The sequence below is a fragment of the Fukomys damarensis genome, unplaced genomic scaffold (genome assembly GCF_012274545.1).
Source record: "Fukomys damarensis isolate Sample0158 unplaced genomic scaffold, DMR_v1.0_HiC HiC_scaffold_11, whole genome shotgun sequence".
In the NCBI taxonomy this organism is placed as follows: Eukaryota; Metazoa; Chordata; class Mammalia; order Rodentia; family Bathyergidae; genus Fukomys; species Fukomys damarensis.
Window position 1 is genome coordinate 19,353,321 of NW_022900923.1, and position 25,218 is coordinate 19,378,538.

General features: G+C 42.0%; 1 protein-coding gene across 1 annotated transcript in view; it reads left to right on the forward strand.

Annotated features, from left to right (window-relative positions):
• The window catches only part of Pappa2 (pappalysin 2), a 340,416-nt gene that overhangs the window by 65,137 nt on the left and 250,061 nt on the right, over positions 1–25,218 (forward strand). Inside the window, exon 4 of the mRNA XM_010630208.2 lies at positions 23,236–25,054. Coding sequence (XP_010628510.2) covers positions 24,118–25,054 — 937 coding nt within the window. The 5' untranslated portion in view covers positions 23,236–24,117. The remainder of the gene's footprint in view (positions 1–23,235; positions 25,055–25,218) is intronic.

Here is a 25,218-nt window from a genome sequence, read left to right on the forward strand (position 1 = left end):
GAGAGGGAGAGGGAGAGGGAGAGGGAGAGGGAGAGGGATCCCTTCCAACGGAACACTCCTGGTGCATTTCTACTCCAACTGGGCCTAGGCTTACCTCCTAACAGCACATTCAACTACAGTGGTACCTTGGTTCATGAATGCTTTTATTTGTGAACAATTTGGCTTGCAAGCAAAAGCGTTTGGCAAAATTTTGTTTTGGTTTACAAATTCTACATTGGGTGACAAACGCAACCTTGGCTATCTTTCCCCCTCAAACACCAATGTGGTCATCTTTTCCAAAACTGTGGAACACATCAAGTTCATGAACCGAGGCACCGCTCTATAAACTCAATGGTTTAATGCACTGCCGAGTATGGTACCTCGGTGATCCAAGCACTTTCCAGAAGTTTCACTTCAGAATATGTGCAACTTTGGGGGCACACTCTATGTCTAAGCCATAATGAGGGCTGAGGCTTAGCAAAGATGTATATACATTTAATACCAGGAAAAAAAAAAGTCTTATCTCACTCTAGATCTCATAGATACAGGCTCCATGACACACAGCTTACATCCATGACCCCTTTGAAGTAGGACAGAAATTTTCCTAGAGAATTTATTTCTGAAATAGATCTTTTTATAGACCCCCTGGAGCTGGTTAATAATGGGATTAATCATGTTACATAAATAACTTTATACTCCTTTTCTCAGAGTATACTTAGTAAAGCTTCCTTTTTTTCCAGTGCTGAGTCAGTGGCTGCCTGCTGGCTATTGCTTCTACCCTACTTTTTCTACAAGGCAGTGGATGAGTAAAAAGGGACCCCAGTCATCTGTGTTCTGCTATCTTGTATCTCTGTATCCATGGCTCTGTAATGATTACTGGGGACTTTGGTGATTCTCATGCCATTTCATCTGGAACACATTTTAAATCTTTGCCTGGATGCAGGAGGTGTTGATTATTTCCACAGTCCCTATTATTAAAAAACATTTCTACAACCCTATCAGATACATCAGGTATTGGCATGTTGAGTCAGGATACCCCTTACACCTTGTCCCTTCACCAAGTTCTGCGTTTTCATACTTATTTCCTTTTGATGGTCAGTGCTTAAGAATCCAGGACTTTTGGCATTTTGCTGAAATGGTAAAAGGAAGAACGTGAGTCTTTCGAGGCAAGAGCTGTGTGTGCTCATGTGCATGTGCACCCGTGTGTGGTGCTATGACTTTCTCCCTGAATCTGACAAAAACAAAATTAATGTGGAAAAAATTTAACCACTATACTTCCTTAAGTATGGAAGGAGCAATCTTTTAATTTCTTGGTAAAAGTACCTCCTAAGATGTTTTAATCAATGTTTCTTTCTTTGGTGCTATCTCCCATTACATAGTGGAAAATGAGGCCTCCACAAACACTGAACAAGCAGCGTCAGCCTAGATAAAGATTCTTTGATTTTTAATGATGAGACTTTGGGGATCTTGGTGCTGCTGCCTAGACTGATAATGTGACCTGGATCTTCTTGCCTTTTAATCTCTTGGCTACCTGGACCTCTATCATTCTTTCACCTTCACCAACTCCTGCATCACCAACCTCAAGCTTAATGGTTCCTTTTCCCTCTTGTATTTCAGGCCCTGAGTCCAGCCATTCAGCCAGGCCTCATTTATTTCTCTCCCTTTCTTCTTTCCGTTCTCTCTCTCTCTCTCCCTCCCTCCCTCCCTCCCTTCCTCCCTTCCTTCTTTCCTTCCTTCCTTCCTTTCTTTCATCCTTTGAGACTATGAAGCTTTAGACTTGCTTCAACAAATTTTATTCATCACCTCAACACACAGTAACTTGGAGTGTCACAGACCTGAGTTCGGTATCACTGCTTCTCACCTGCTTTTTAATATTTCATCTAGTCACACATTCCTGGGTGGTAGGATTACCTCTTCTAAGCCTCCCTTTGTTCTGTCCCACCTACCTCTCATAGAATAGGTTGAGTACCAGAATGCACTCTTTATATGTCCAAAGCATGTGTCAGGTGTCCATAGTAAGTACAGCACCTTACATTCATCATTCCATTTAATCCTCAGAACAACCTATGAGGTCAGTACTATTGTGTTCTCCATTTTACACAAGTGGAAAACAAAACCTAGGGGTGTGAAGACATTCATCCAAGGTTGCATTGATGGTAAATGACAAAGCCAGGCTCTAGAACCATATCTCAACCACACCATAGTCTGTGCCTTCATTCACCATGTGATAACACACATTCCTCATGAAGGACAAACCATGTTGTATTTTCCTGTGAGCAGTACCCATTTCCTGTGAACAGTTGCATTTAGAGATAGGAGGAAGAAATTAAGCTTATAGCCAGCCTTTCTTCTCCCCCTTTTGGATCACTTTAATTTTTTTCTCAGTATCTTCTCTCATGTCTTCTTCTCCACCTAGGTTTCCTCTACAGATTTCAAACTTAGGAAATACCCTTATAAAGTCCCTTCACTACATCAGTAGATGACATTTCACAAATTCAATCCACTATAAACCCTGCTGCCAGCTCTTCATTCATGGTTCTTTGAAAGACAGACTCATAAGAGGCCAACTGAGATTTTGGTTCAAAAAGTCTCCCAGTCTGTTTTTGCTAGGCCACATAGGTTTAAAAAGTTGTGGCTAAAATTATGGCTGTTGATATAACCTTTATGGATTAGTCCTCAGATTCATGAGGAGACTTCAGTCATCACCCAGCCAAATTTTTCTTTCACCCATGTGTGAATGACTTGGCTGGTGCTTAGGCTCCCCCAGTGATGAATGGACTTGGTATTCAAACTCAGGAGGTGCAAAGTAAAGGCCTTCATGTCCCTTCTGGATAAGCCCCTTACCAAACCCTCTCAGTTCAAATGCGAGGGTATGGATTTTACCAGATAGACAAGAACCAGCAGAGCTTAGAGGATTTGAGTTGTTCCCAGGAGGAGCAACTCAGGTGGCTGCCAGAGTTGGTATGAATCATAGGGCATGAACTGAGCCTGAATGAATTATGGAGGACTCAGGCAGTTAGGAGGTTGGCAAGGGCAGTTGAAGGCAAGCAGAATAAATCATAGACTCAGGAGATGGAAGCCTGACCCTGCAGAAGCCACAGAAGCCATCCTCAGTAGAGCAGATCTCATACATGGGATCTGTTTCTGTTCAGCTCTACAAACATTTACTATACACCCTGTTTGTTATCCAGACTCTGTTCTAGTGTCTAGGGACAAACATCTGAATAAAAAGATCTGAGCATCTAACTGGTTCCTAGTCTAGGGTGAAGGGAAGACCTCTAGGAAGTGAGGAATATCTAGTATACTGGACTGACTGCTGCTGAGGACTTTCCCTAGGAAGCTATAGGATCCTCTGGGTGTATGGCTAGGAGACTACTTCGCTAGGCAGTACATACTGCTGCTCTAAAGAGCACTCCTTCTCCTGGGCCTCTAGGATCTTCAAACACCTAATTTTCTGCCTGCATTTCACCAGTTTCCACTTGGGCCCAGTTTCAATGTCAGGCCACAAATGCTGTGCAGGAAGTCAGTTGTGGCTATGCTTTTTTTGAGGTATGATCTTGGGTGATCTTGATGCTGGAAAGACACATGAAGAACTCACACCCTTTTTGTTATTTAAATAGATTTTTCATCTCATTTTGTGGAAACCTGTAAGTAGTCCTCAAAGTTCTGTGCTCTTTCTGATGATTCAAGTCTGCTGAGGAGGGCTTCAGGCTTTTCCACAGGAAGATGAGGAAGTGGGAGGGAAATTTCATTCTAAGAATTTCTTCTCCACAATAATCAAAATTTCTCATGGTTCCATAATTGAGCCTGTTTTGTTGTTGCTATTATTTCTGTTTTTGTTTTTTGTTTTTCCCCCAGTACTGGGCATCCAACTCAGGACCTTGTGCTTGCAAGGCAGGTGCAGAGCCATTGAGTTAAAACCCTGACCCAAGCCCGTTTTTTTGTTTTGTTTTTTTATTTTTAAGACCTCTAGGATACACAGATAATAACAGGCTCCATTTTAGATTTGCTTGCCTGGTCACTGGGGAGAAACATATCAGTTGCAAGACATTGCAATAAATGCTATCTTGAAGGCTTAAGTAACTGTTTTTTCACGAAGACCTTTGTCAGAGGACAAAACAAGACTGTATATTGAGTTCATATGAAGCTCAAGTGCTAAACCACACAGCCAGGTAAGTTGACCTACCTAGTTTAAGCCAAGAAAAGTGAGAACTCCAACACCCACTGGAAAAAGGTGTTGGCAACATTATGTGGAAAACACTTGTCACTAGTGACAGCCAGTGCCACCAATAGGCTTCTGAGATCTTACTACTTCTGCCCAAGATGGTCCAATTGCTCAGAGCCCTTGTTGCCTCTGGCTTCTGTAACTAACAGTTTTAAGTGATAATTGTGTGGAACTCAGGATCAGCACCTATATATATATAAAATCCTCAACATTGTTTTCTGTTTACCCAGAGGAAACAATGGAGCTGAGCAAACTGTTACTTAACTAAGGATAGTTCCCTGGGTGACATTTAGAAAGGTGATTGATTGAGGGAAATGTGTTTTATATATCCTTATGTTATATTAGACATGCACTGTTAAGACCACTGTTGAGGAATATGGACTTCAGCTTTATCAACAAAACCATTAAAAATGTAGTTAGAAGTTTACATGTGATTTTTTCACTTGTGGATATTGGCAATAGGTTTAGTAAAACAGATGTTCCTCAATTTATGATAGGCTGACATCCCAATAAACACACTGTAAATTGAAAATATCATTTCAAAAATACATTTACTGTATATAACTTAGCAGATATCATCTACCATCAGTAGCTTTTAGAGCCATCAAGCGTGAAAAGTCATGAACTGAACCATTGTAAGTCAAGAACTACCTTATATAAAAATTTGACCAAAAGGATCTGCATAATATTTAGGCCTTGGATGATTCTCAATGGGAAAAGTATTGAAACTTTCCAGAAAGTAGAAATGGTGGTTTTGATGTCACAATGATTGGAGCTTACAGCTGGCATTCAGGTTTCTGGGATGTTAGGCAGCCCTATACTGTGTGGACCATCCATGAAATGAAATTTTTGGTATCCTGTTTGACTCGGGTGTTCTGCCAAACATCTATGCAGATGTAAAACCCACATACAATAATCTAGGTATAGATGTAATCCTATTTTAGATAGATACCACACATTTTTGGTACTCTTCAATTTTATGATTTTTAAGAATGCAGCTGCCATGTTATTGAAGGAAGATGACTCTTCTCACAAAATTTACTATGAATCATTTTCTATTTGGGAAAGTGAAACCATTGATCATAATGCTGTGTATGGGACTTGAATCACTCATACCATACATCTGTGTCTGCCTGCATTTGGAGATGTGCTTATGCTGACTACAAATGCATGTTAATATATTTCAGTAGCTCTTAATTTAAAATGTCAATACTATGCAAAGAAAAATACCTATAATATTTCTTAAATGTCTCCCTTCTTTCCTTCCTGTCCTTTCCTCCTTCCTGCTCCCTCCCTCTTTCCTTCTTTTTCTTTCTTTCTTTTGTTCTTTCTTTCTTTCCTTCCTTCCTTCCTTTCTTTTTTTTTCTATGATTTTTTTTTTTTGGAAGATAGGGTCTTACTGTGCTGGCTAGTCTGGTCCTAATTTCCTTTATTTAAGGGATCCTCCTGTCTTGGCTTCCTGAATAACTGGGATTGCAGATGTGTGCCAACTTGCCCTTTTATAATTCTCCTGAATCCAGACTTATTCATCATAAGTAATTTCAAGCATTAGAGTACTTCATTTGTCCTTTAATATAGTTATGCCAAGAATATTTTCAAATCAAAATTTGCATTATTTTGTTCTAAACTATTTCCTTTCACGTGTTTTTATATTGCCAAGAGAGAATTACCCTTTCTGAAATTAGGTGAGGTAGGTCATACTATGTTTGAATTTTCAATACAAAATATTTAACAATGAGAGCTATGAGAATGAGAGGATTGAGAACAACAGATTTAGACAAACAAAAGCAATTGGAACACAGGAAAGAATTAATTATCTTTTGAGTATAAGGAGAAGTGACATCAAAATGAAGCCTTGGGAATAAATGAAAGTTTAAAATAAACAAATTATAGAATGGAAAATTTGGAAGGAGCTAACTTCTTTAGTAATACTAATGTTTGTTAAGTGCTCATTCTGTGCCAGATACATTGATGGAAAATGCTCTCTGTTACAGAATTTCATCTATAGGTATAGAGTTGTCCTCATTTGTAGCACTGGTGTCTGCCAAGATGACACTGACCAGAGAGCAGAGACCTAATGAGAGCCTATATCTGCCAGTGTACAAAACTTGCTGTCGTGGTTTATATACAGATATCCCATCAAAGACTTATGTTCTCATAGGTGGGCCTCATAGGTGATTGGATCATGGGGGTGTGATACTCAGTCAACAGTTTGGAGCTAAATGTTGAGAGGTAGCATCTGGTCAGAGGAGGAGGCCACTGAGGATGTGGCCTGGAAGGGTTTATCTCTGTCCCCTGCTCTTTTCTTGAGTCTCTCTGCTTTGCTGCTGTCATGGTATGAGCAGCTTCTTCTCTGCTGTGCCCCTCTGTCCTGCTGTTCTGTGTTGGAGCCAGCTGTCTGCAGACTGAAACCCACATAAACTCTAAACTGATGAAAACATGCCCTCCTTTACTTTTTGAGTATAGAGTATTGTGTCTGTCTCAGTGATGAGCAATGTGATTAACACAGATTTTGATACTGAAAGTAGGGTCATTGCTCTGACAGTACCTGACCATGTGGGGTTCAGAAGCCTTTGAAAATGACTTGCAGGAGGAGTTTTTTTTTTTTTTTTTTTGTATTCGGGATTGAACTTGGACCCTTGTGTTTGCAAGGCAGGTTCTAGAACAATTGAGCTATCCCCAGCTCTTGCATGAGGGTTTTAGAAATGCTTGGAGACAAAATAACCAACACCCCAAATTAGAGAGGGAAAGGTTTATTTGGCTTACAGTTCATGGAGGTTTTAGTCCACATTTGGCTTACTCCAAGGCACAGTTGCAGAGGGGCAAGAAAACATAGCTAATGCAACAGGAGACCTTGACAGTGTCCTTCTGCACCTTTTATCTTATTCAGACTACTTAAGGCAGGTATCACTCACGCTCTTATTCCTAGTGCCCTTGGGCCTAGCCCCACCATGGATCAATCACACACTTTAGATTCAGCCACCTTGGAAAAAGCATGAGGCTTTTCATTATTTAAGCATAAACTGTAACACCCAAGCAGCCAGGAAGTATGCTCCTAAGAAGTCAATGTCTAAAACTGAGAATGAAGGAAAATGTACAGTGGAGACCCCAGAAAGACAAGCCAGGAATGTGAAATGCCAGAGAAAAGTTGCAAGGAATGAGCAAAGCCAGCCCAAGTGAGAAACTCTGAGGGCTACAATCACAGTCAATGCCATAGGGGCAGGGCCACCCAAACCACTTGGAGTTCACATGTCCCTACCGCCCTGGGTGCCAGACATAAATAGAACTCTGGGATTTAATGTTGTCCCCACTGGGTTGAGGACTTGCTTTGGCCCATTGCTTTCTAGCCCCCTTTCCTCCTTTTTGTAATGGGAATGTTCACCCTTTGCCTTTGTATGTTGACAGTGTTTAGATCTTTTTTGATTTTTACAGAGGCTCCCAACTAAAAGTTTGCCTTAGGTCTCAGAGGAGACTTTGGACTTGTAGTGTTCAGCAATGCTGAAACTGTTAGTACTTTCATCACTCTTAGAGATGGATTAAATGCATTTTGTATAATGAACATTAGTCTTTTGGGGACCAGAGGCAGAATATCATAGTTTATATGTAGATGTCCCACCAAATCCTCGTGTTCTCATAGGTAGGTGATTCCATTTTAGGGGCATGATGTTCATCAGTGCTATGCTTCTTTGCCAATCCATTCTACCCTGGGTCCAACTGTCAATGGACTGTAATCTCTGCAAACTTTGAGTTAATATAAATCTCTTCCCCTTTATTTTTCAGGTGTGGAATAAAATGTCTCAACAATGAGGAAATGGACTAAAATACCTGCCCTCTTAACCATGCCACATTACGGACTGTTTAGTCTTTGGAAAAGAAATGTGAACTTATTGGAAAAGGTCTCTGTTAAATGGATTAAAGGACAACCAAAAAATTAGGCATCAAACTACCTATGCTTGATTTCCTGTTTTAGGCATTGTTTTTATCTGTGTGCTAGAATGTGGTTTAGAAAAGAGAAAAGTCCTTATCCATAGACCCACTTCTTTTCCTAAAGATATCTTGGGATATATCCATTTTGAAAGATATTTCTATATAGACTAAATTTCAGCAATTAAAAAACTTCTTTAATGACACCTACCAACAGCATGTAATCCTTTTCCAAAGGACTCTACACAAATTCCCCAGCAGGAGCTCCTTTAATTAGTTTACAAAGTCAATTTTTAATGTTTTCATTTACACAAATTCCTTGATTCAAAGCATGGGAGGAATTTCACAGCCACCTATAACATCTTTGCTACTTTATTTCAGACAAAGGGAAAAATACCAAATATCATCGTTGGCTTCTTCAGGGTCTCTGTAGTCGTGGGGAATCACACTATTTAGAAGCACATGTTTCAGGAATAAGAGGTCTTCAGGCTCTGAAAGAGTCCACCTTCATTTCCCTAGACTCTTATATGTGTGCCTAAGGAACATGCTACTGTTCTGTAAACTCTGCCCCACTTCCAGTCCTGTAATTAGCCCATTCGCCCCTCCATGACTTTGTAAGCAATCAGTTGCTTCTGTTTAAGAAAATCTCTCCTCTGTTCACCTTCCCAAATTTTGTCTGAATCCCTTTACTGTTTTCTCTTTACTTTCTGAATATTGGGCTTTATATCCCAGCTTCAGATCTGTACCTGGTCTCTTACATTTGGAAACTTTCTGAGGCCTCAGATTCCCCTTCTGACTTTTGTGTGTGTGTCTTTCTGTGGAGCTCTAATTCAGCCACTCCTTCAATTTTTATTTCTTTGAGAACTGTTCAAAGACCTCTGCGGCCAGGTCAGGATCTTCTCTTCTTTTCTCCTTCATCTCCAAGGCTATCTTCTGAGATAATTAAAGGATTAAGTATGTCTTCTGTGGCAGGCATAACTAGCTGTGTATCAGGGATTCACACTTCCCTTAGTGCATAACTGTCAGGAAACTATTTCTAGTCCCTTGGTTTCCAGGTGAGGATGTTGAGTCTTTGTTTGCAATGAAATATGATCTGTGTCGCCTCTAAGCAGAAGTGGTTAGTGGGCTGTTTTTTTTTTTAACCTGTTCACCAGCTTAGTGCAGAGAACTATAAGGCTATAAGGGAAGGTCAGTGACCTGGGGAGTTGAATCACCACTTACCATCTGGAAGACTAGTATTAGGTCTTAGTTGGAGAGAAAGAAATTCTATTATTTAAGCTACTTTGGCTTGGAATTTATCACTTGAAATGGAAGGTTTTTCTCTGATGTATCCCCAGTTTGTGCACCCTAGATGTCAGACCTCTATAGAAATAGTCAAAGCCTAGAAAAGACTCCAGACATCTTGACTCCAGGCATCTTGTAGTTGATTTATACCCTTCTGATTTGCCTCAGTCCTGCCACTTACCATCTGTAATGACTTTGATCAAGTTCTTTAGTCCAAGTCTTAACCTGCCTCTATTTCCATAAGAATAACAATACTAATAACATCCATCTTGACACAAAACTACTGTTTAGAACAGGAAAGCAGGGGGTATCTCATACATCCCAGCTAATATATTAAAATTTGGTCCTGAAATACTTAAGTCCGAGAGAGAGAGTTCTGACTTAGGACTCCAGATTTTAGCTCAGGTTCTCAATACTGAACAGTACTCATGCCATTTTTCAATTGTTCTTCAGTAGAAAAAAAAAATAACTTTTTCTTATATATACACACTCAATACTCCTAGCCAACAACTGTGTGAGATAGCCATCTAGTTGGCTTTATTATTTATTTATTTTCCACACAGAGCAATTCTCTGTGGATACTAGTAGATTTACTGTAATTTAATTAAAGTTTGACACTGTGTAGTTGGAATTAGCCCAAATCTCCCAGGTTAAGGCCTCAGTCCCACAAGACTCCCTCCCTCAACTTCAGATGCTAATTTCAAATGATAAGTTCCCAAATTGCCTACAACATCTGTCCATCTTAGTTACAAATTGGAGGTACTGACATGACAAATATCCCTCCTTGGGTTTGATCATTTACTGGAATAGCTCAGAGCATCTAGGACTACAGTTAACTGCTGGATAACCAGTTTATTATAAAAGGCTATAACTCAGGAGCATCCAGGGGGAAGAGTTGCAGATAGCAAGGTATGAGGGAGGAGCACAGAGCTTTCCTGTCTTTTCAGGGCACACCACCCTTCCAGTACTTCCATGTTTGCTAACCTAGAAGTTCACCAATGCTACCATTTTGGGGTTTTATGAAAGCTTTGTTATACAGACATGCAGATAAGATTATTGGCCATTAGTGATTAAATTTATCTCCAACCCCTCTCTTCTCTGCAGCTCAAAGATATGGGTCTGAAAGTTTCAACTCTCTACACATTGGTTGATTCTTCTGGAAGGGAGCCCTCAACCTTAGAAGCTTTGCAGAAGTCATCTTAGTAACATAAAGTCAGGTCCAATGAAAGGGGACTTGTTATGGACACTAAAGATGCTCCTTTCACTTTTCTCTTTCCTATCACTTAGGAAATTTTGCTTAAAGATAGACCAATACAAAACAATGACAAGAAGTTGAAAATACTATAAATGAAAAATGCATTTAATACATATATCATTGCTTAGCTTCATCTTCCTGAAATTAACATGCACAAATGACTTGCACTGACCTAAAATCAGGGAAAATTATTTAATGCCAAGCCCATTTTATAGTAAAGCATTGACTACCTCATGTAATTTATTGTATGCTAACTAAAAGTAAAAAGCTGAGTGCTAATGTAGTATGCTTTTGTGCCACAATAATGTAAAAGAAGATATCCTAAGTAGAACCATCATAACTTGGGGACTGTCTGTGTATATTTCATATAAGGGTTCATAATGCCTCTCCTTCTTTACTTGAGATGAAGTTGTAAACAATAAACTGCAGTTCCCTCATTCTCTTTTAGCCATTAAAGTTTTATCCCTGCTTGTTTCCTCACATAAATTGAGTCTGTTGGTGTACAACCCAAGTACCCTGTTCTTAGTGCACACACTAGTCTTCCTCACTGAACTGTAATGTAATTTCTTTGCATTTTTTTGAACCACATTTGTAAAATTAGGAAAGATGGCAGTGTGTAAAAGGAAGGCAGGAACACAGGATTAATAGACTCAGTAGAAATATTACAGGCAATCAGACAGGGCTAGGCCCTCTGGAGAGTCAGTGTAGAAGATGAGAAAACGTTACAACTATGGCTAGAGACATATTTATCAAAGGCCAGTCCTCAAGATAAAGATGTAATGACCAGTCCTATACACCTCCCCAAGGGATAAGCAATAAATTGAAGATTATACTATATTGTTAGAACTTGATCCAATAAATTCTAGATAGATATCAGTCACCCTGGTGGGTGACCAGGACCCCTTGATCCAGCACTTCTTTAAAGTCCTCATTCTTTCCATCTGTGCTTCTTAAGTGGCCTGCTTCCTCTTTAGAGCAATGTTACTTAAGCAGTTATACTTGTAATCTTATTGGTTGATCATAGATTTGACCAATGTTGTACCCACCTTGTGATTTTGCTCTGTAAAACTTTTTCCATGAAGTGAAGTCTGTAGCAACCCACTTTCAGATCCCCTCCTATCTCTCAGGAGCTACGTTTATCAATAAAACTTTCCTACTGTTAACTTCTGTTATTCCTTAGAGCTCATTCTTTAATTTTGGAGAATACGAACTTGGCATACCTGACACTTAGCAGGTTGGGAGTTACATTTATTTCCCCTATATTTTTTGGAGGTCCACACAAAGATAATTGGAAAGAGGTAAGAGTTTGCTTTTCTCTCATGGACTTTGGATTGTGACTCATTTAGGTAATCAGAAATTGTCATTTTGTTTGTCAATTGCTTACACCTTGAATTTTTATTCCTTGTCTTTTTTTTTTTTTTTTTTTTTTTTTTTTTTTTTTTTTTTTTTTTTTTGTTACTGATGATTTAACTCGGTCCTTGTGCTTGTGAGGCAAGCAGCAGAACCACTGAGATAAGTCCCTAGCCCCCTTGTCTTTTTATACATTGATTTTGTTAAAATGATGATAGATTTAAATTGAGAACATGGGAAGATTATAATGTTTATTTGATAGGACATTTTACTTTTGCAGGCAGAGTCTTCCTTGTATTCCTGTTTTGTGTATGCTGCATTTGGACTTATTACTAGCTGAATTTATGGGTGCTCCTTGCTTGACCTAGCTGACTTGTTTTGATTGTTGTGGTTTCTTGTCTTATCTTAGACTCTCTGCCTTCTCCCTCGGGCCAGGCTGTCATCTCCATGGAGAGACCACAGGTAATCATGACTATAGAGGGAAGAGAAACCAGTTAGGGAAAAGTAATGTTATCAAATATTGACTTCTAAGGAGAGATAAGCAGCATTATAAGCTATCATATTATTAATTTTAGAAGGTCAAAAGACAAACAGCCAGAGAAACAATAGATCCCTACTGGAGCCCAAGCAGTCCCTACATAAGATCCCTATTGGCCTATCAACCAGATGGTAGAATAGAAAAAGAAACATCTTCAGACATATATTTTTGAAGGTCTAAGAAGACAAGAACTAAGTCCTTCAATTATTTTAAATTGTGAACTGTTCATCAGGAGAAAGATGAGAACCCCTCTGTCTTCTCAGATAATTTACAAGATGTATTGATAAAACATACATCCTTGGCTCCTAATTTGGTAAATGACAGATTATTCTTAAAGATAAGCTTACTATTTGATTAACCTCAGATATTAGGAAAAAGCTAGAAAAGATGGCTTTTGCTCCAGATAGCTCACTTGATACTTTAGTGAGAGTTGCCTCCTCAGTATTTTATAATTGAGTCTAGGAAGAGACCAAGGGAAGAAAACAAAGAGACCAAGAAAAGTGGCTGTCTTGGTTGTGGCTTTAAAGAGAACCTGTTCTGTATGTATGGAAGATTCTGGTCAGAGCTCAGAAGACCAGAAATCCTGTAAAAACCAGGCTCAGGAAGTTTCTTCTGGGAAGAAGGACTGTATTGGCAGTTGGACTGCAGACAATATGAATTATGGCTTGACAGAAAGTTTGTCTGCATTTTGCTCATGTTCAGATACTTTGCCTGAGACTAAGATTATGAGTGATGGACTAATGAATTCGGCACAAGAAATTTCAAGGCAGTCTAATGTTGAGGCAGTTGCATGGCTACTGTTGGGAGCTTTCAACCAGATCTGTGTAGAGAGTCAGGAGCAAAGAGCCCAGCACAGTGATTTCAAATGTTTTGAACTTGGCCAGAAGGGAAGCTCCAGTAGATTTTTAGCTTGCAAAGATACTGCTGAGGTGATCTTGATCACTGAGAAGGAACAGGAGAACAGAAAAATGGCCTGAGGGCACTAGAAAAAGCAGCAGGACTTCACCCTTTGCCACCTCAAAACTGGAAAAGTGAAAGACTTTGCTTTGAGAAGAAAGCCCCAGAATACCATGTTCCAGAATGGCAGCCTAGAGAATTTGTTCCTTAGAATTGTATTCAGAGTATTCAGCAATCCAGGCACTCAATTCCTACAGCTAAGAGAGAGATAAGATTGGCTACGACTGCTCCAGCTGGCAGCAGACTTTAGCGTCATCCACATGGGGCTGGTTTTAGGTGCATGCAGAATGGAAAAGTTGTGGGATCAGGAAAGCTTCCACCCAGATGAGAAGTCCTCGGAGGCCAGGCAGTGCGCCCCTGAGAGAGCAGTGTGTAAAGCTCTGAGTGCAAATCAAAAGGTGCAGTGGAGACCCAGAAGTTTGGAGAAGCCAGGACCACGGGTCATCTGAGGAAAACAGCAAGGAGGGAGCACAGCCAACCCCAGAGAGAAGCCTTGGGAACTTCAATCACTGGCAATGCCATAGTGGGGAGCCACCCAATCCCTTTGGAGGTCACAACTTGCCACAGACTGCTTTGGATGCTGCACATGGAATTACAGGACTTAAGGTTTGCGCTGCTGGATTTTGGACTTGCTCTGGTCCCATTCCCTTGTGTACTTCTCTTTGTATGTTTTGAAATGATAATGTTTATCTTGTGCCATATGTAGGAAGTATTTAACTTTCTTTTCATATATACAGTGGATTGTAGTGAAGAGTTTTCCCTAAAACTCAGAGGAGACTTGGGACTTGGACTTTTCAGCAATGGTGAAATTTTGGCAACTCTTAGAGCTGGACTAAATACCTTTTGCATATAGGGACTCGTATGAGTGTTTGGGGGCCAGGGGTGGAATGTTGTGGCTCATGTTTAGATGTGCCTCCAAAGCTTCCTGCAGCCTTTTTGTAAAATAGATAAATCTGGAATGTCTGATGCTAGGATTAAGGGCATGTGAATTCTAAACCACATTGCCTGAGTGATTGCTTTGGTACCACCCTAATCTCAGTAGTCTGCATAAGATAATGGGAGCAGAAAGACACTGCTAGAACTCCTTGTGGTTTTTGCTACTTTGTGTACACCATGTTGTTTCTCCTCTGCAATGCCTGTTTGCCGTTTCTTTGCCATTTCTCTCTTGAAACCAGCCGACTATGGAATGAAACCTCTACAGACTGTAAGCTAAATACACCCTTGCCCTTTTATCCTTGGGTGTTTGGTATTTTGTCTCAGTAACAAGAGAAAAGTAACCAATACATGGACAAAAGCTAAACTATAAATCAAATTATTTTAATAAAACAAGGTAAAATCTAGACAAAAATTAATTTTATTTAATTTATTTATTTATTTTTGAGACAGGGTCTCACTATGTAGTTGAGACTGACCTGGAACTCACTATGTAGCCCAGGCTGGTCTCCAACTCATAGCAATCCTCCTGCCTCAGTCTCCCGAGTGCTGGGATTACAGGTGTGTGCCACCACGCCCGGCCTAAAAATTGATTTTAGTAAAACAAACATAAAAATAGAAAATAATGAAAAGGATTTAACAACACTGATAGAGACTGATGAAAGAAGTAAGGTGACTTAATAAATTTGGTTCTTAAAATCTATGGTGTCTTTTTTTTCCCCCTGGTACTGGAAATCGAACTTGGGACCTTGTGCTTGCAAAGCAGGTGGCAGAACCAGGGCTAAATCCCCAGCCCCTGGCTCTTAAAATCTAATCAGCCTTGGAATAATGTTATTTCATGGTTATTATTAATTAAAATTCAATAAATTTTAATGTCTATTTTCATAATATGTCTAAATATTTCATAGAACCAAAAGTGGGAACTTTGAAACCATTCACTTTGTCGAAGTAGTAAGGTCAAAATTCAATCAAATAGTGGGCTGAGGTATTCTTGACCTTTGGCTTACATATTGTCTAGTAAAAGTTAATTCACAGTCTCATTCCTTTGTGCTTAGCACTGTGCAATGCAGTTCATGGTTCATGAATTATCCGTGAATCCTTGGGACAACCTGTGTGGTAGGTGTTAGCACCTTCCGTTTGCCAACATGGAAACTTTGTCAGCCTGCTAAAATAACTCACTTAAGAGGCTCAGCTCATTATGGGTTTTGCTCCCAAGAGCTCTTCACAGTCCATATCACTGCCAGCCACATAGCCTCCATCCTAGGACAAAGCCCTTGCCATCATTTGCATTCACTTTTCAATTCTGTTAATAAGTTGTGGGACATTGCATTGTCGTTTCCAATAATTTGTTACCATCCTTATAGGAAGATTACATAACCATGCCTATTGTCACACGACTTCTTGTAGAATCTCTTCATGTGAGGAGTTTATTCCCTTTTTCATATTGACATCCGGTTGGCTGTGACTTCTGTTGTCCAATAGTGCATAAGCAAGTAGGACCCAAGTTGCATTGAAATAGAAGCTTCCAAATCAGTGCATGACTTTGACATTGCTCACTTTCTGTCTATGCAGATCTTCTAAACTTTGGCACTGTCTCACTGAAAGGAAGCTGACCTATGCTACACATCACATGTATGAGAAATCAATCCTTTCTAATGTGAGTTTTTGAGGTTTTTGGGTTGTTAGCATCGCATAACCTAGTGAAAGCTGATTGCTACAGATATGTAGCAGAAAGAGCAGGGTACCTTATATATAGGCACGTCTTGCTTTAAGTAAGTTTAAAATAAAACATATGGTCTATGATGGCTAGTAGGTCATCAATAGTTGTAGGTTGTATTAAAAAGTTCAATATTAGTTAAGTAAGCAACCTCAGATTTACCTACCTTGTCTGCTTACACCTGTATAGAATTAATAAGTTGGGGGAAGATTAGTTTTCTATTTGTAGTCAGATAGTTTTTTTGTCCTTTGGATGTCAACGGGGACATGATGGATCTGGGGTTCGAGGATAGTGAGAACAATAGCTCTTAGCCATGTCTGGAAGGGATCTTAGCATTGGTAGAAGTAGAGCTTGCCCCTTCTGCTATTACTGGCTGGAATCACATTTCTTAGAGCACCAGAACCTCATCTAGATACCGCACAGAATGCTTGTGAGCCAATCAACATATACAAAGTGACTACAGCAGTGTTTGCCATAGTTTAATAATAAATATTAGATTATTGTCAATACTATTACCATGTTGAAGAAATTAACAAATTTTAAAATTTCAGCACAGTGTCATATTTAAAAATTGCTTACATTTAAGCATTTTATACTAATACCGTGTGTTCTAATATTTGATTTGTTAAATACATGACAGCGGCATGTGTGTACAGGGCATCAGAACATAGAAACTCCCATAAGCAATCCCATTTCTGAATGTCTATGTTTTAATTTATGTCTTTCTTTAAGGGCCAAAAGAAATGTCATGGATGTCTACTGGTAATGAGTAGTGCTTGAATCTCTGATACATTTATGGGAAGTGGGCACTGGCTAGTTCTTTTTTAAAACGACTGGAAAAGACAAAATCTTAGAAAAAAGTTAGAGAATCTTAGGTATGACCTGGGACAGAACTTACGGGTCTCCTATTCCATCTTCTTTACTTACAGATAACTCAGAATGTACCATTAAGGTACCAGAGCTCAGGCAGGTAGCACACGGCAGAGGAGGGGCATGATCATTGACCAGTGTTCAGTGGTGATTGGATATTTGATTTGCCGGGGAATCTGGATGGATGGAGTGGTGACTATTAGCCAGACTGGTGCTCCATCCAATCTGTTTCCAGAGGTCCCTTGGGGTCTAGGTAAGATGGTCAGTGGAAAGCTCAGGCATAGAGGGGCCTCTAAGTAAAATCAAGCAATGCCACACTCTCTTTTGGTCTTGTGAACCTGTAAATGTAGAGAGAACACCGGTCAAAATTAAAAAAACCCTGGTCCAGATAGGCATGGTGGCACATGCATGTAATACCAGCATTTAGGGGAGACTGAGTCAGGAGGATTATAATTTCTAGTCCTGCCTTGCCAATTTAGAGTGACCCTGTCTCAAAATAGAGAATTAAAAGAGGTCTGGTAAGGTGCCCCTGGGTTTGATAACCTAGTATTGGGGGAAAAAAAAAAAAAAGACCAGGTCTTACTTCTGGTTCCATCCCTTCCCTCCTATCTTCTGAGACAACGTAGATATAGTAACTTTTTAAAATACACAATGCTGGTCTGGGGATTTAGCTCAGTGGTTCCACTGCCTGCCCTGTAAGTGCAAGGTCCCGAGTTAGATCCCTGGTACCCAAAAACAAATAAACAAACAAAAACACACAATGCTTTGAATTTTGACAAATCCATATAGTCATCTATCACTGCTATAACAAAGGTAGAGAACAGTCCCATAATTTCCAAATCTTCTTGCTTTTTTAACCTTTTCCCCCAATCCTCAGTTCCTGGCAATCACGAACCTAGTCTTTGTCCTCATAATCTTGCCTCTTTCAGAATGGCAAAGAAATGGAATCATACAGTATGTGACCTTGTGATTCTGGCTTCTTTCACTTAACATAATGCATGTAAGTCTTGTTTTGACTGTGTTCTTACTGCCTGCAGCTCTGTGAATAAACTGTTTAGCCTCTTTCATCCTTAGTGTCCTTACCTGTAAAATGGGCATGACACATGTATGTTGTATGCTTAGGAAGAAAGAATGCACACTCATGTGCTCTAGGTAAGAGGAGAGGCACATGTTCAAGACAATTATTCTTCCTATGAAGTCTCCCCTTGAAGAGGTTCCAGATGGAAATTCAATCCTATCTGTAGCCTAAACCCCTTGGAAAATTCATTTGCTGGTGGAAGAGTAGCATCCACCATCACTGTTAAATTCTTCCCCAACCACAGGGCTCTATAACATGATTCCAGGGCTCAGAATCTTTCAGAAAACATCACCCAACAGGGCCTGTCACCAGGGGATATAGATCTCTCCACCATACTATTTCCCCAAGGTGCGGGGAAGTCTAACCTGTCTTAGAATACTTTGATCTATTTGGATGAAAAACAGTTTCAAAATACAACCACTAACGTTGCTAATAATTTATAATAGTAATTGTATTGCAGGGAAAATAGAATTTTCTGACATACAGAGCACTGAACAGTTTGACAAGAAGATGGGGCTTCTCAACTCAAAATGCACAGGGAGAAGCGTGAAATCCATATTTACATTTCCTTCTAAGTGCTCTGTGATTCTGAGGTATAGAACACATATCACTAACTTATATTTGTGGGGCACTTTTGCCTAGATGTGGAGTGCAGGAGGCCAGCCTTTGATTTTGCCTTCCCATCCAATGACATGTGCCTGCCAGACCAGCAGAACTAGTGAAGATTCAGTTCTTAGCCAGAGGAGGAAAACAAATGGCACAGGGAGATGTAGATGCTATGTCTGGTCCTGCCATTCACTGTGTGACTTTGCCTCATCCACAAAGCAGGGGTCATAATAGGTTGCCGCAGAAGCTCAAGTTTTCCCCTGAAGGACAGAGGCAGGCTCCCAGCTCTGAGCATCAGGGCAGGGGCAAGAAAGCAACAAACCCAAGCCTCCAAGTGAGACCTTCCAGAGAAGCTCACTCTTTCCAGCACTAGCTGAATAGGATTCCAATAAACATATTGCTGAAATGTTTGTTTCCGGGTGTCATTTTAGACTGCAAGTAGCTAAAACAGATCCAGCTCCTATATATAGATCCTGCATTTGGTTGTGTTCTGGGAGGCTTTTATTACTACGCTCCTTGGCCAGCTCCCAGCTGAGCTCTTCCCTCAAGGGATGAGATTTTGGAATCAGAAAGCCAGAGAAGATCAGTGACCATATTAAGGGGTCCCCCTGTCTCTCCCCTCCCTCCCTCTCCCCCTACCTCTCTTTCTATCTCTTTCCCTCTCCCCCTACCTCTTCCTCGGCTAATGCTCCATTCTGCAGGTGAACGACAGCATGTATTGGCTTTTTTCTCCGCTCAGAGCCCACTAATAATAATGATGACAACGCTGATGAAAACCGACCAGCCCCACCATGGCAGTAAATATAAGCAAACACCCCTGACACCCTGGATTTAAAGGAAACATCTCAGAATCTGGGTTGAAATGATGTGCAAATGGTCACAAACAGCCCAGTCTTTCGATAAGAGGACCCAGGATCTTTTGCAGCTGGAACAAAGAAAGGGGCTTTTAAGGGTGGGGTGCTTTAGCAGGGTGGCTGATTATCTGGGTTTACCCATGAGTTCTCCAGGGAAAGATGTGCTAGGAAAGGAGAGGTGAAAGCGGCAAGGTGGAGGTGGATGCGAGAGGAGGAGATGTGCGTGGGGAAGGAGGAGGGGCCGGGAGTCTCCCTGTGGAGGCGATGTGAAAGCCTTGCAGTCTGATTTTTACAAAATGTGCCCGGCCACTAGCGAGACGGCCCCTCGACTGCGTGTCCTTTGTTTTCCCTGCCCCATTTTACAGGATCTCCCTCCACCTGCTCGGTGGTTTCTTTCTGTTCACCCACCAGGAACCTGACTGCCTTTCTGGTCTCCATATTTTATGGGGTTCACCGCCTCTTTCTCTTTCCCTTCCTCTGTGTCGTTTTTCTCTCTTCTCTCCCCTATTTCTCCCTTTCAGTCCTTTCTCCTCCCAGACTCTTCTCTGTGCCCCGTCCTCCTGCCCTCCCTTCTCCATTCCTCCCCTCCCCCTCCCCCCTCCCTCTTCCCCTTTCTTTCCTCCTCCCTCTTCCTTCCCATTTCTCTCCCCTCGCCCCTCTCTCTCCTTTGCCCTCTCCCATACCCTCTCCTGTCTCCTCTCTTCCTTTGCCTTTGCCTCCCTCTCCCTCTCGTCCTGGTCCTTGTTTATCTATCTGTAAGCTCCAATTTCTAGCCTTATAGATTTACCTGCAGAGCAAGACACCGCTCCTCTTGCAAAAACTGTTTAAGAAATCCATATCCTCTCCCTTCATTCCTTGGGCATTTCAGAAATGATATTCCTCCCCCACCTGCCCCCGTCAAAATAAAATGAATTCAGCCAGCTCCTGCTGTGTGTCCTTAAATTCATTCCCTCTAGCTTCGCTGGTTTGAAAGCCTGTACCCTAGAAGGGGCCTCCTGCATTTGCTGGCAACCCTGCTCGAGTCTGATCGCCACAGATAGTGCTCTGGAGTGAAAAAAGGGGGAAAAACCCTCTCGTTGGAGATTTCAAAACAGATTCTACTAGCTTTCAAATCTGTGCACTTGCCGAGTGGCGGGGTTTGAGGGAGAGGGGTTGAGGACTTGGGATGTGGGTGTTTGTCATAAACAAATAAGCAACAGAATTTATATATGTATAAATTTGGGCTTCCCTTGGCATGTTTGGTGTCTCTCTCCCTGGCATCGAGGGTGGGTGCTGTGTAAGTCTGACTTCTCTCAGACTTTTGCTCGGGTTTGGGGTGTGTGCGTGTGTGTCTGTGTGTGTGTGTGTGTGTGTGTGATGGAATTGAGGAGGGGGTGCTGTGTTTTTGATCTGATTCACTTGACAGATTCTTTGAATCCAGCCCACCTTTCCGCACATGTCAAACAGATGGGATCATTGTTAAAAGCCTTGAGAGCCGGGGCTGAGCGGTGGGTAAGGCAGGGAGGGGGAGACAGGAGGGGCACGAGGGGAGGGGGCACCTTCTAGTGGCTTTGTGTTTTCACACATTGGAACTGACAGGAACCCTTCTCCTCGGGGGGGGGTGTTTGGGGGTATGGGGCTGATGAGGGGGTGGAAAGAGAGAGAGGTGGGGTGTTGGTGGGCAGGGTTATGATGTCACAGCCAAAGTTACAACAGGAGGAAAACACAGAAATGGTTCAACATTTTTTTTCTAAACTTTGGACTGCCAAGAGCTGAAGGAGAGTGGTGAGCAAAGGAATGAAGGAGAGAGAGAGAGAGACAGAGAGAGAGACAGAGAGAGAGAGAGAGAGAGAGAGAAAAACTAAACTGGAAGCTTGAGTTTTGTGTTGCTTCTTGAAACCTTATGAATGGATTGCTAGCAGCTGAGAGCCAGGAGAGACCTATAGGGGATGCAAGATCACTTACACACTAAAGGGGGAGAAGAGCAGGCGGAATCCTTCTTCCTTGCTGTGTTATCCCTCCTTCCTGAAATGAATGGTAGGAAACCTTTATCACAGGGTCGAGGGGTGGCATGGGGGAGCGGGATTTTTGCCTTCTCCTTTTCTTACCTGAGTATGTTCCCTTCTTTTAAAACTAAGCCTTCTCTTCCTGGTTTTCTTCAGTCTCTCTCTCTCTCTCTCTCTCTCTCTCTCTCTCTCTCTCTCTCTCTCTGTCTCCCTCCCTCTTCTCTTTCCTCTCTCCTTTCTCTCTTCTGCTTTTCTGACTTTCTTTACATTCTTCCCCCACCCCAAAGCCTCAATCTTTATTCCTGATCTGCTTCAGGAAAGAAGCAGCACAGTCAGAAAAGTGAATGGAGCTAAGGCAATGAAGCAGAGAGAGGCAGTTGAGGCTTGAGGGTATCTTCTTAGTAATATCCACGTGCTTGCTGCTAGCTTCTTTGGGGACTTTGAGGCTTCTGCGGATGCTACACGGGGAAATAGCACGCCAGGGTTAGGGGGTTTTATACGTAGCTTTTAAAGAGCAAGTAAGTCAGTTATTAGCTGGGTGAGAGGAGGTAATGAGGAAACCCAGGGCAGAGGAGATAGTGGGATCCCACTCTAAAGTATTGTGGGCTGCGTGTTTTGGATGTGGGCAACACAGGCAGTGACTTTCAAAATGTAAGTGATTTTCTCATTTTTTTGAGTGAAGGACCTGATGCATTTCTGTACCTGTTTTGCTCCACCCACGGTCAAACTTGCTTATGTGCATCAAAATTCAGAGCCCTGCTCTGTGTGTGTACATGTGTTTGTGCACATGCACATGTGTGTAAGGGGTAGAAACTCCAAGGAAGCTGGCTTTTAAGCATCTAGGCAAACATGACAGAGGTAAAAAGCAAAGTATTTACTTCCCTATTCTATCCATTCATGTTTGATCAATTGAAAAAGTAATTCCTTGAGCCGTTCACTTTTGTAAATTACTTACTTTGAGCATCTCATTTGTTTATTTGCTCACTCAGCATATGGTGACTTTTACTAACTTCAGATTGAGAAACTTCTGCAAAAAGGAAGACCAATGTACTATGAATCTATGGCAATTTTACTTAATGCTACTTGCAGCAAGATAACTGATTTCTTCTCTCATCCAGTGTCCAATATAAAGTGGATATGGAATATTGTTCTTTTAAATGATCGATTGAAATAAGAAAAAAATATAAGAGGTTTATGACAAAACAAAAGAAAGATGTAAGTGGTTCCTGGAAGCTTAGTGTGGGCTTATTAGGCAGGTCTGATCAAAATGTGTGTGTGTGTGTGTGAGAGAGAGAGAGAGAGAGAGAGAGAGAGAGAGAGAGAGAGAGAGAATACACACAGGAAAGAGTGCTCCAAAACAGTATTGATTTTTTGCTATTGATTGTGTAGGCTGTGGCTGCTGAGAGAGAAAGCCCGTGATTTTACTGGGGAAACCAAGGGTTGCATTTGTCCCCTGTGCCTCTGTGAGGTGGGGAGGTTTTCAGGAAGAAGGAGGGGACAGGGAGTAGGTGGAGTGATGTTCCAAACTTATTAGCTTTGACATCATTGTCTTTAAATGAAAAAACAAGAAGATAATTACAGGCAGAGAGAAAGGGAGAGAAGGGGAGCAGGAGAGGCTGGAAGAAGGACGAGGTCCCTTGAATATGTGCTTTTCATTTTGTTCTTTTTCCATCTTCCCAGGGACCCACAAGACTCCCAGAAGGTGAAGTCAAGGGCTGTCAGACTCATTTGGTTAGGAGAACAGCAGACTGGCAACCAGGAGGAGAACTTTACAGAGACTTAGAACATACCAACAAGTTGGAAGGGGATTAAAAAGAAAAACCTTCAAGCATCAACAACCACGAACACCAAGCTGAAGGCACGAATCTAACCTCCAAGGGTGGATTAGAAGCTGGATGAGGATCTGACTGAAGGCATCTGGAGAGAGAAAGTTAAGTACCAGCTTGGATTTCTGTGCCCCCAGTTTCTTTGTGCATTTTTCATCAATAACCATCAAATTTTGTGTCTATATGAAAAAGTTTTCCTAGCCACTTGTTTTAAGGTGAACATCTTTTGGATTAAGAGCTACAAAAAAAGAAGGTAACATCTAGGGAAGGAAGAAAAGAAAGAAATGAACATTAGGGAATGAGTTTATTTTGAATGACTTCAGGTAGCCAGGAGTATGTGTTTGCGAGTGTGTATTCAAGAGAATTTGGCTTAGGTCATATTCTTCTGGTATCAGAGAAGGAAAGAGTTATCGAGGGGCAAAGAAAAAGAAGAAATCTGAGTTTTCTGGGAAGAAATTCAAAGGAAACAAGAGCAATTAATTTCTTCTGCAGGGACTAAAATAGAGGTAGAAGAGAGGTCAAAGGAGTAGTGTGAGGGAATCATACACAGTGGGATAGCATACTAGTATACTTCTCCACCACAGGTAGCCAGAAGAGGCACTCATTTGGGGCTACTTGAAAAACTTTGGTTTGTGAACAAAACAGTTGCGCTGGTGACTGCAAGTCCACTGCTAGCCATCTCTTTCTGCACTCTCCGTCACTCTGGTGTGGTACCCAGAAGTTGACTTCTGGCTCTATGAGAAGAGCTGAGGGAGGCATGATGTCTTTCAAGGTCCTGAGACTAAGCCTGGTGATCCTGGCTGGTTGGGCTTTCAGCACCGCCGACTCTGAGCTCGGCTGGACTCCCAAGAAACCCTTTTCTCGGACGGGACAGCTGAAGCAGTTGCCCCTGGAAGGTGAACACTGTTGGCTGGGCGCTAAGGTTCAAAGACCCAGAGCTGCTCCCCAGCATCACCTCTTTGGAGTCTATCCCAACAGCCCTGGGAGCTACCTGAGGCCCTTCCCTGTGGGGGAGCAGGGACCTCATCACACAGGATGCCATACACCAGACACGGAGGGAAAGGGTGTGAGCCACTTTTCCCAAGATCTGACTGAAAATACAGCAAAAGCGAGGAGGGAGATTGAGCAGCCAGCTGCCCCCTGGGTAGGGGATGGTCCTATTGGGCAAGCTGAGCTGCTAGGAGATGATGACACTTATCTTGGCAACGAAGGATCTGAGGAGTCTCTAGGTAAGGCTGTATCTCGGGAAAGCTCAGCCAGAGCCACCATTATCACCACCTTTGCACACCTGCAGGAAGCTGGAGGAGACACCCAGAGGAAGGGCCCGGCCAAGGCCAGGCACCCTAGGCAAGTGGTGAGGAGGCAGGCAGAAGATGTGCCTGGAGACCCCAGTGTCTCTCTTCAGTCTTTCCAGCACGGACCTAAGGACCCCCTCATAGGCAGGGTTCAAAGCAGCCCCTTGGAGGACAGCCTCCAAAATGGTGGAGGGAGCCCTGACTGGGAAGCCGAGACCTTTAACCCCCAAGGAGGACTGCCCGTCTTGTACTTCTCTGGGAGGTGGGAGCGGCTGCTGCTGCGTCCAGAACTGCTGGCTGACATCCCCAGGGAGGCGTTCACAGTGGAAGCCTGGGTGAGACCAGAGGGAGGACAGAACAACCCGGCCATCATCGCAGGTAATGACCCACTCCTGGGCTTGCTGAGGTCCTGGGGTGTGGCTGGCTCCATTTCTGATGCAGTGAAGCTCGGACAGCCACAGGGGGTGGGGACAGAGCAGGGAAACCAAGAAGGGCTGGCCAGGGAGGGGCTGGGGGCTGACTTTTTTTTTTTTTTTTTTTTT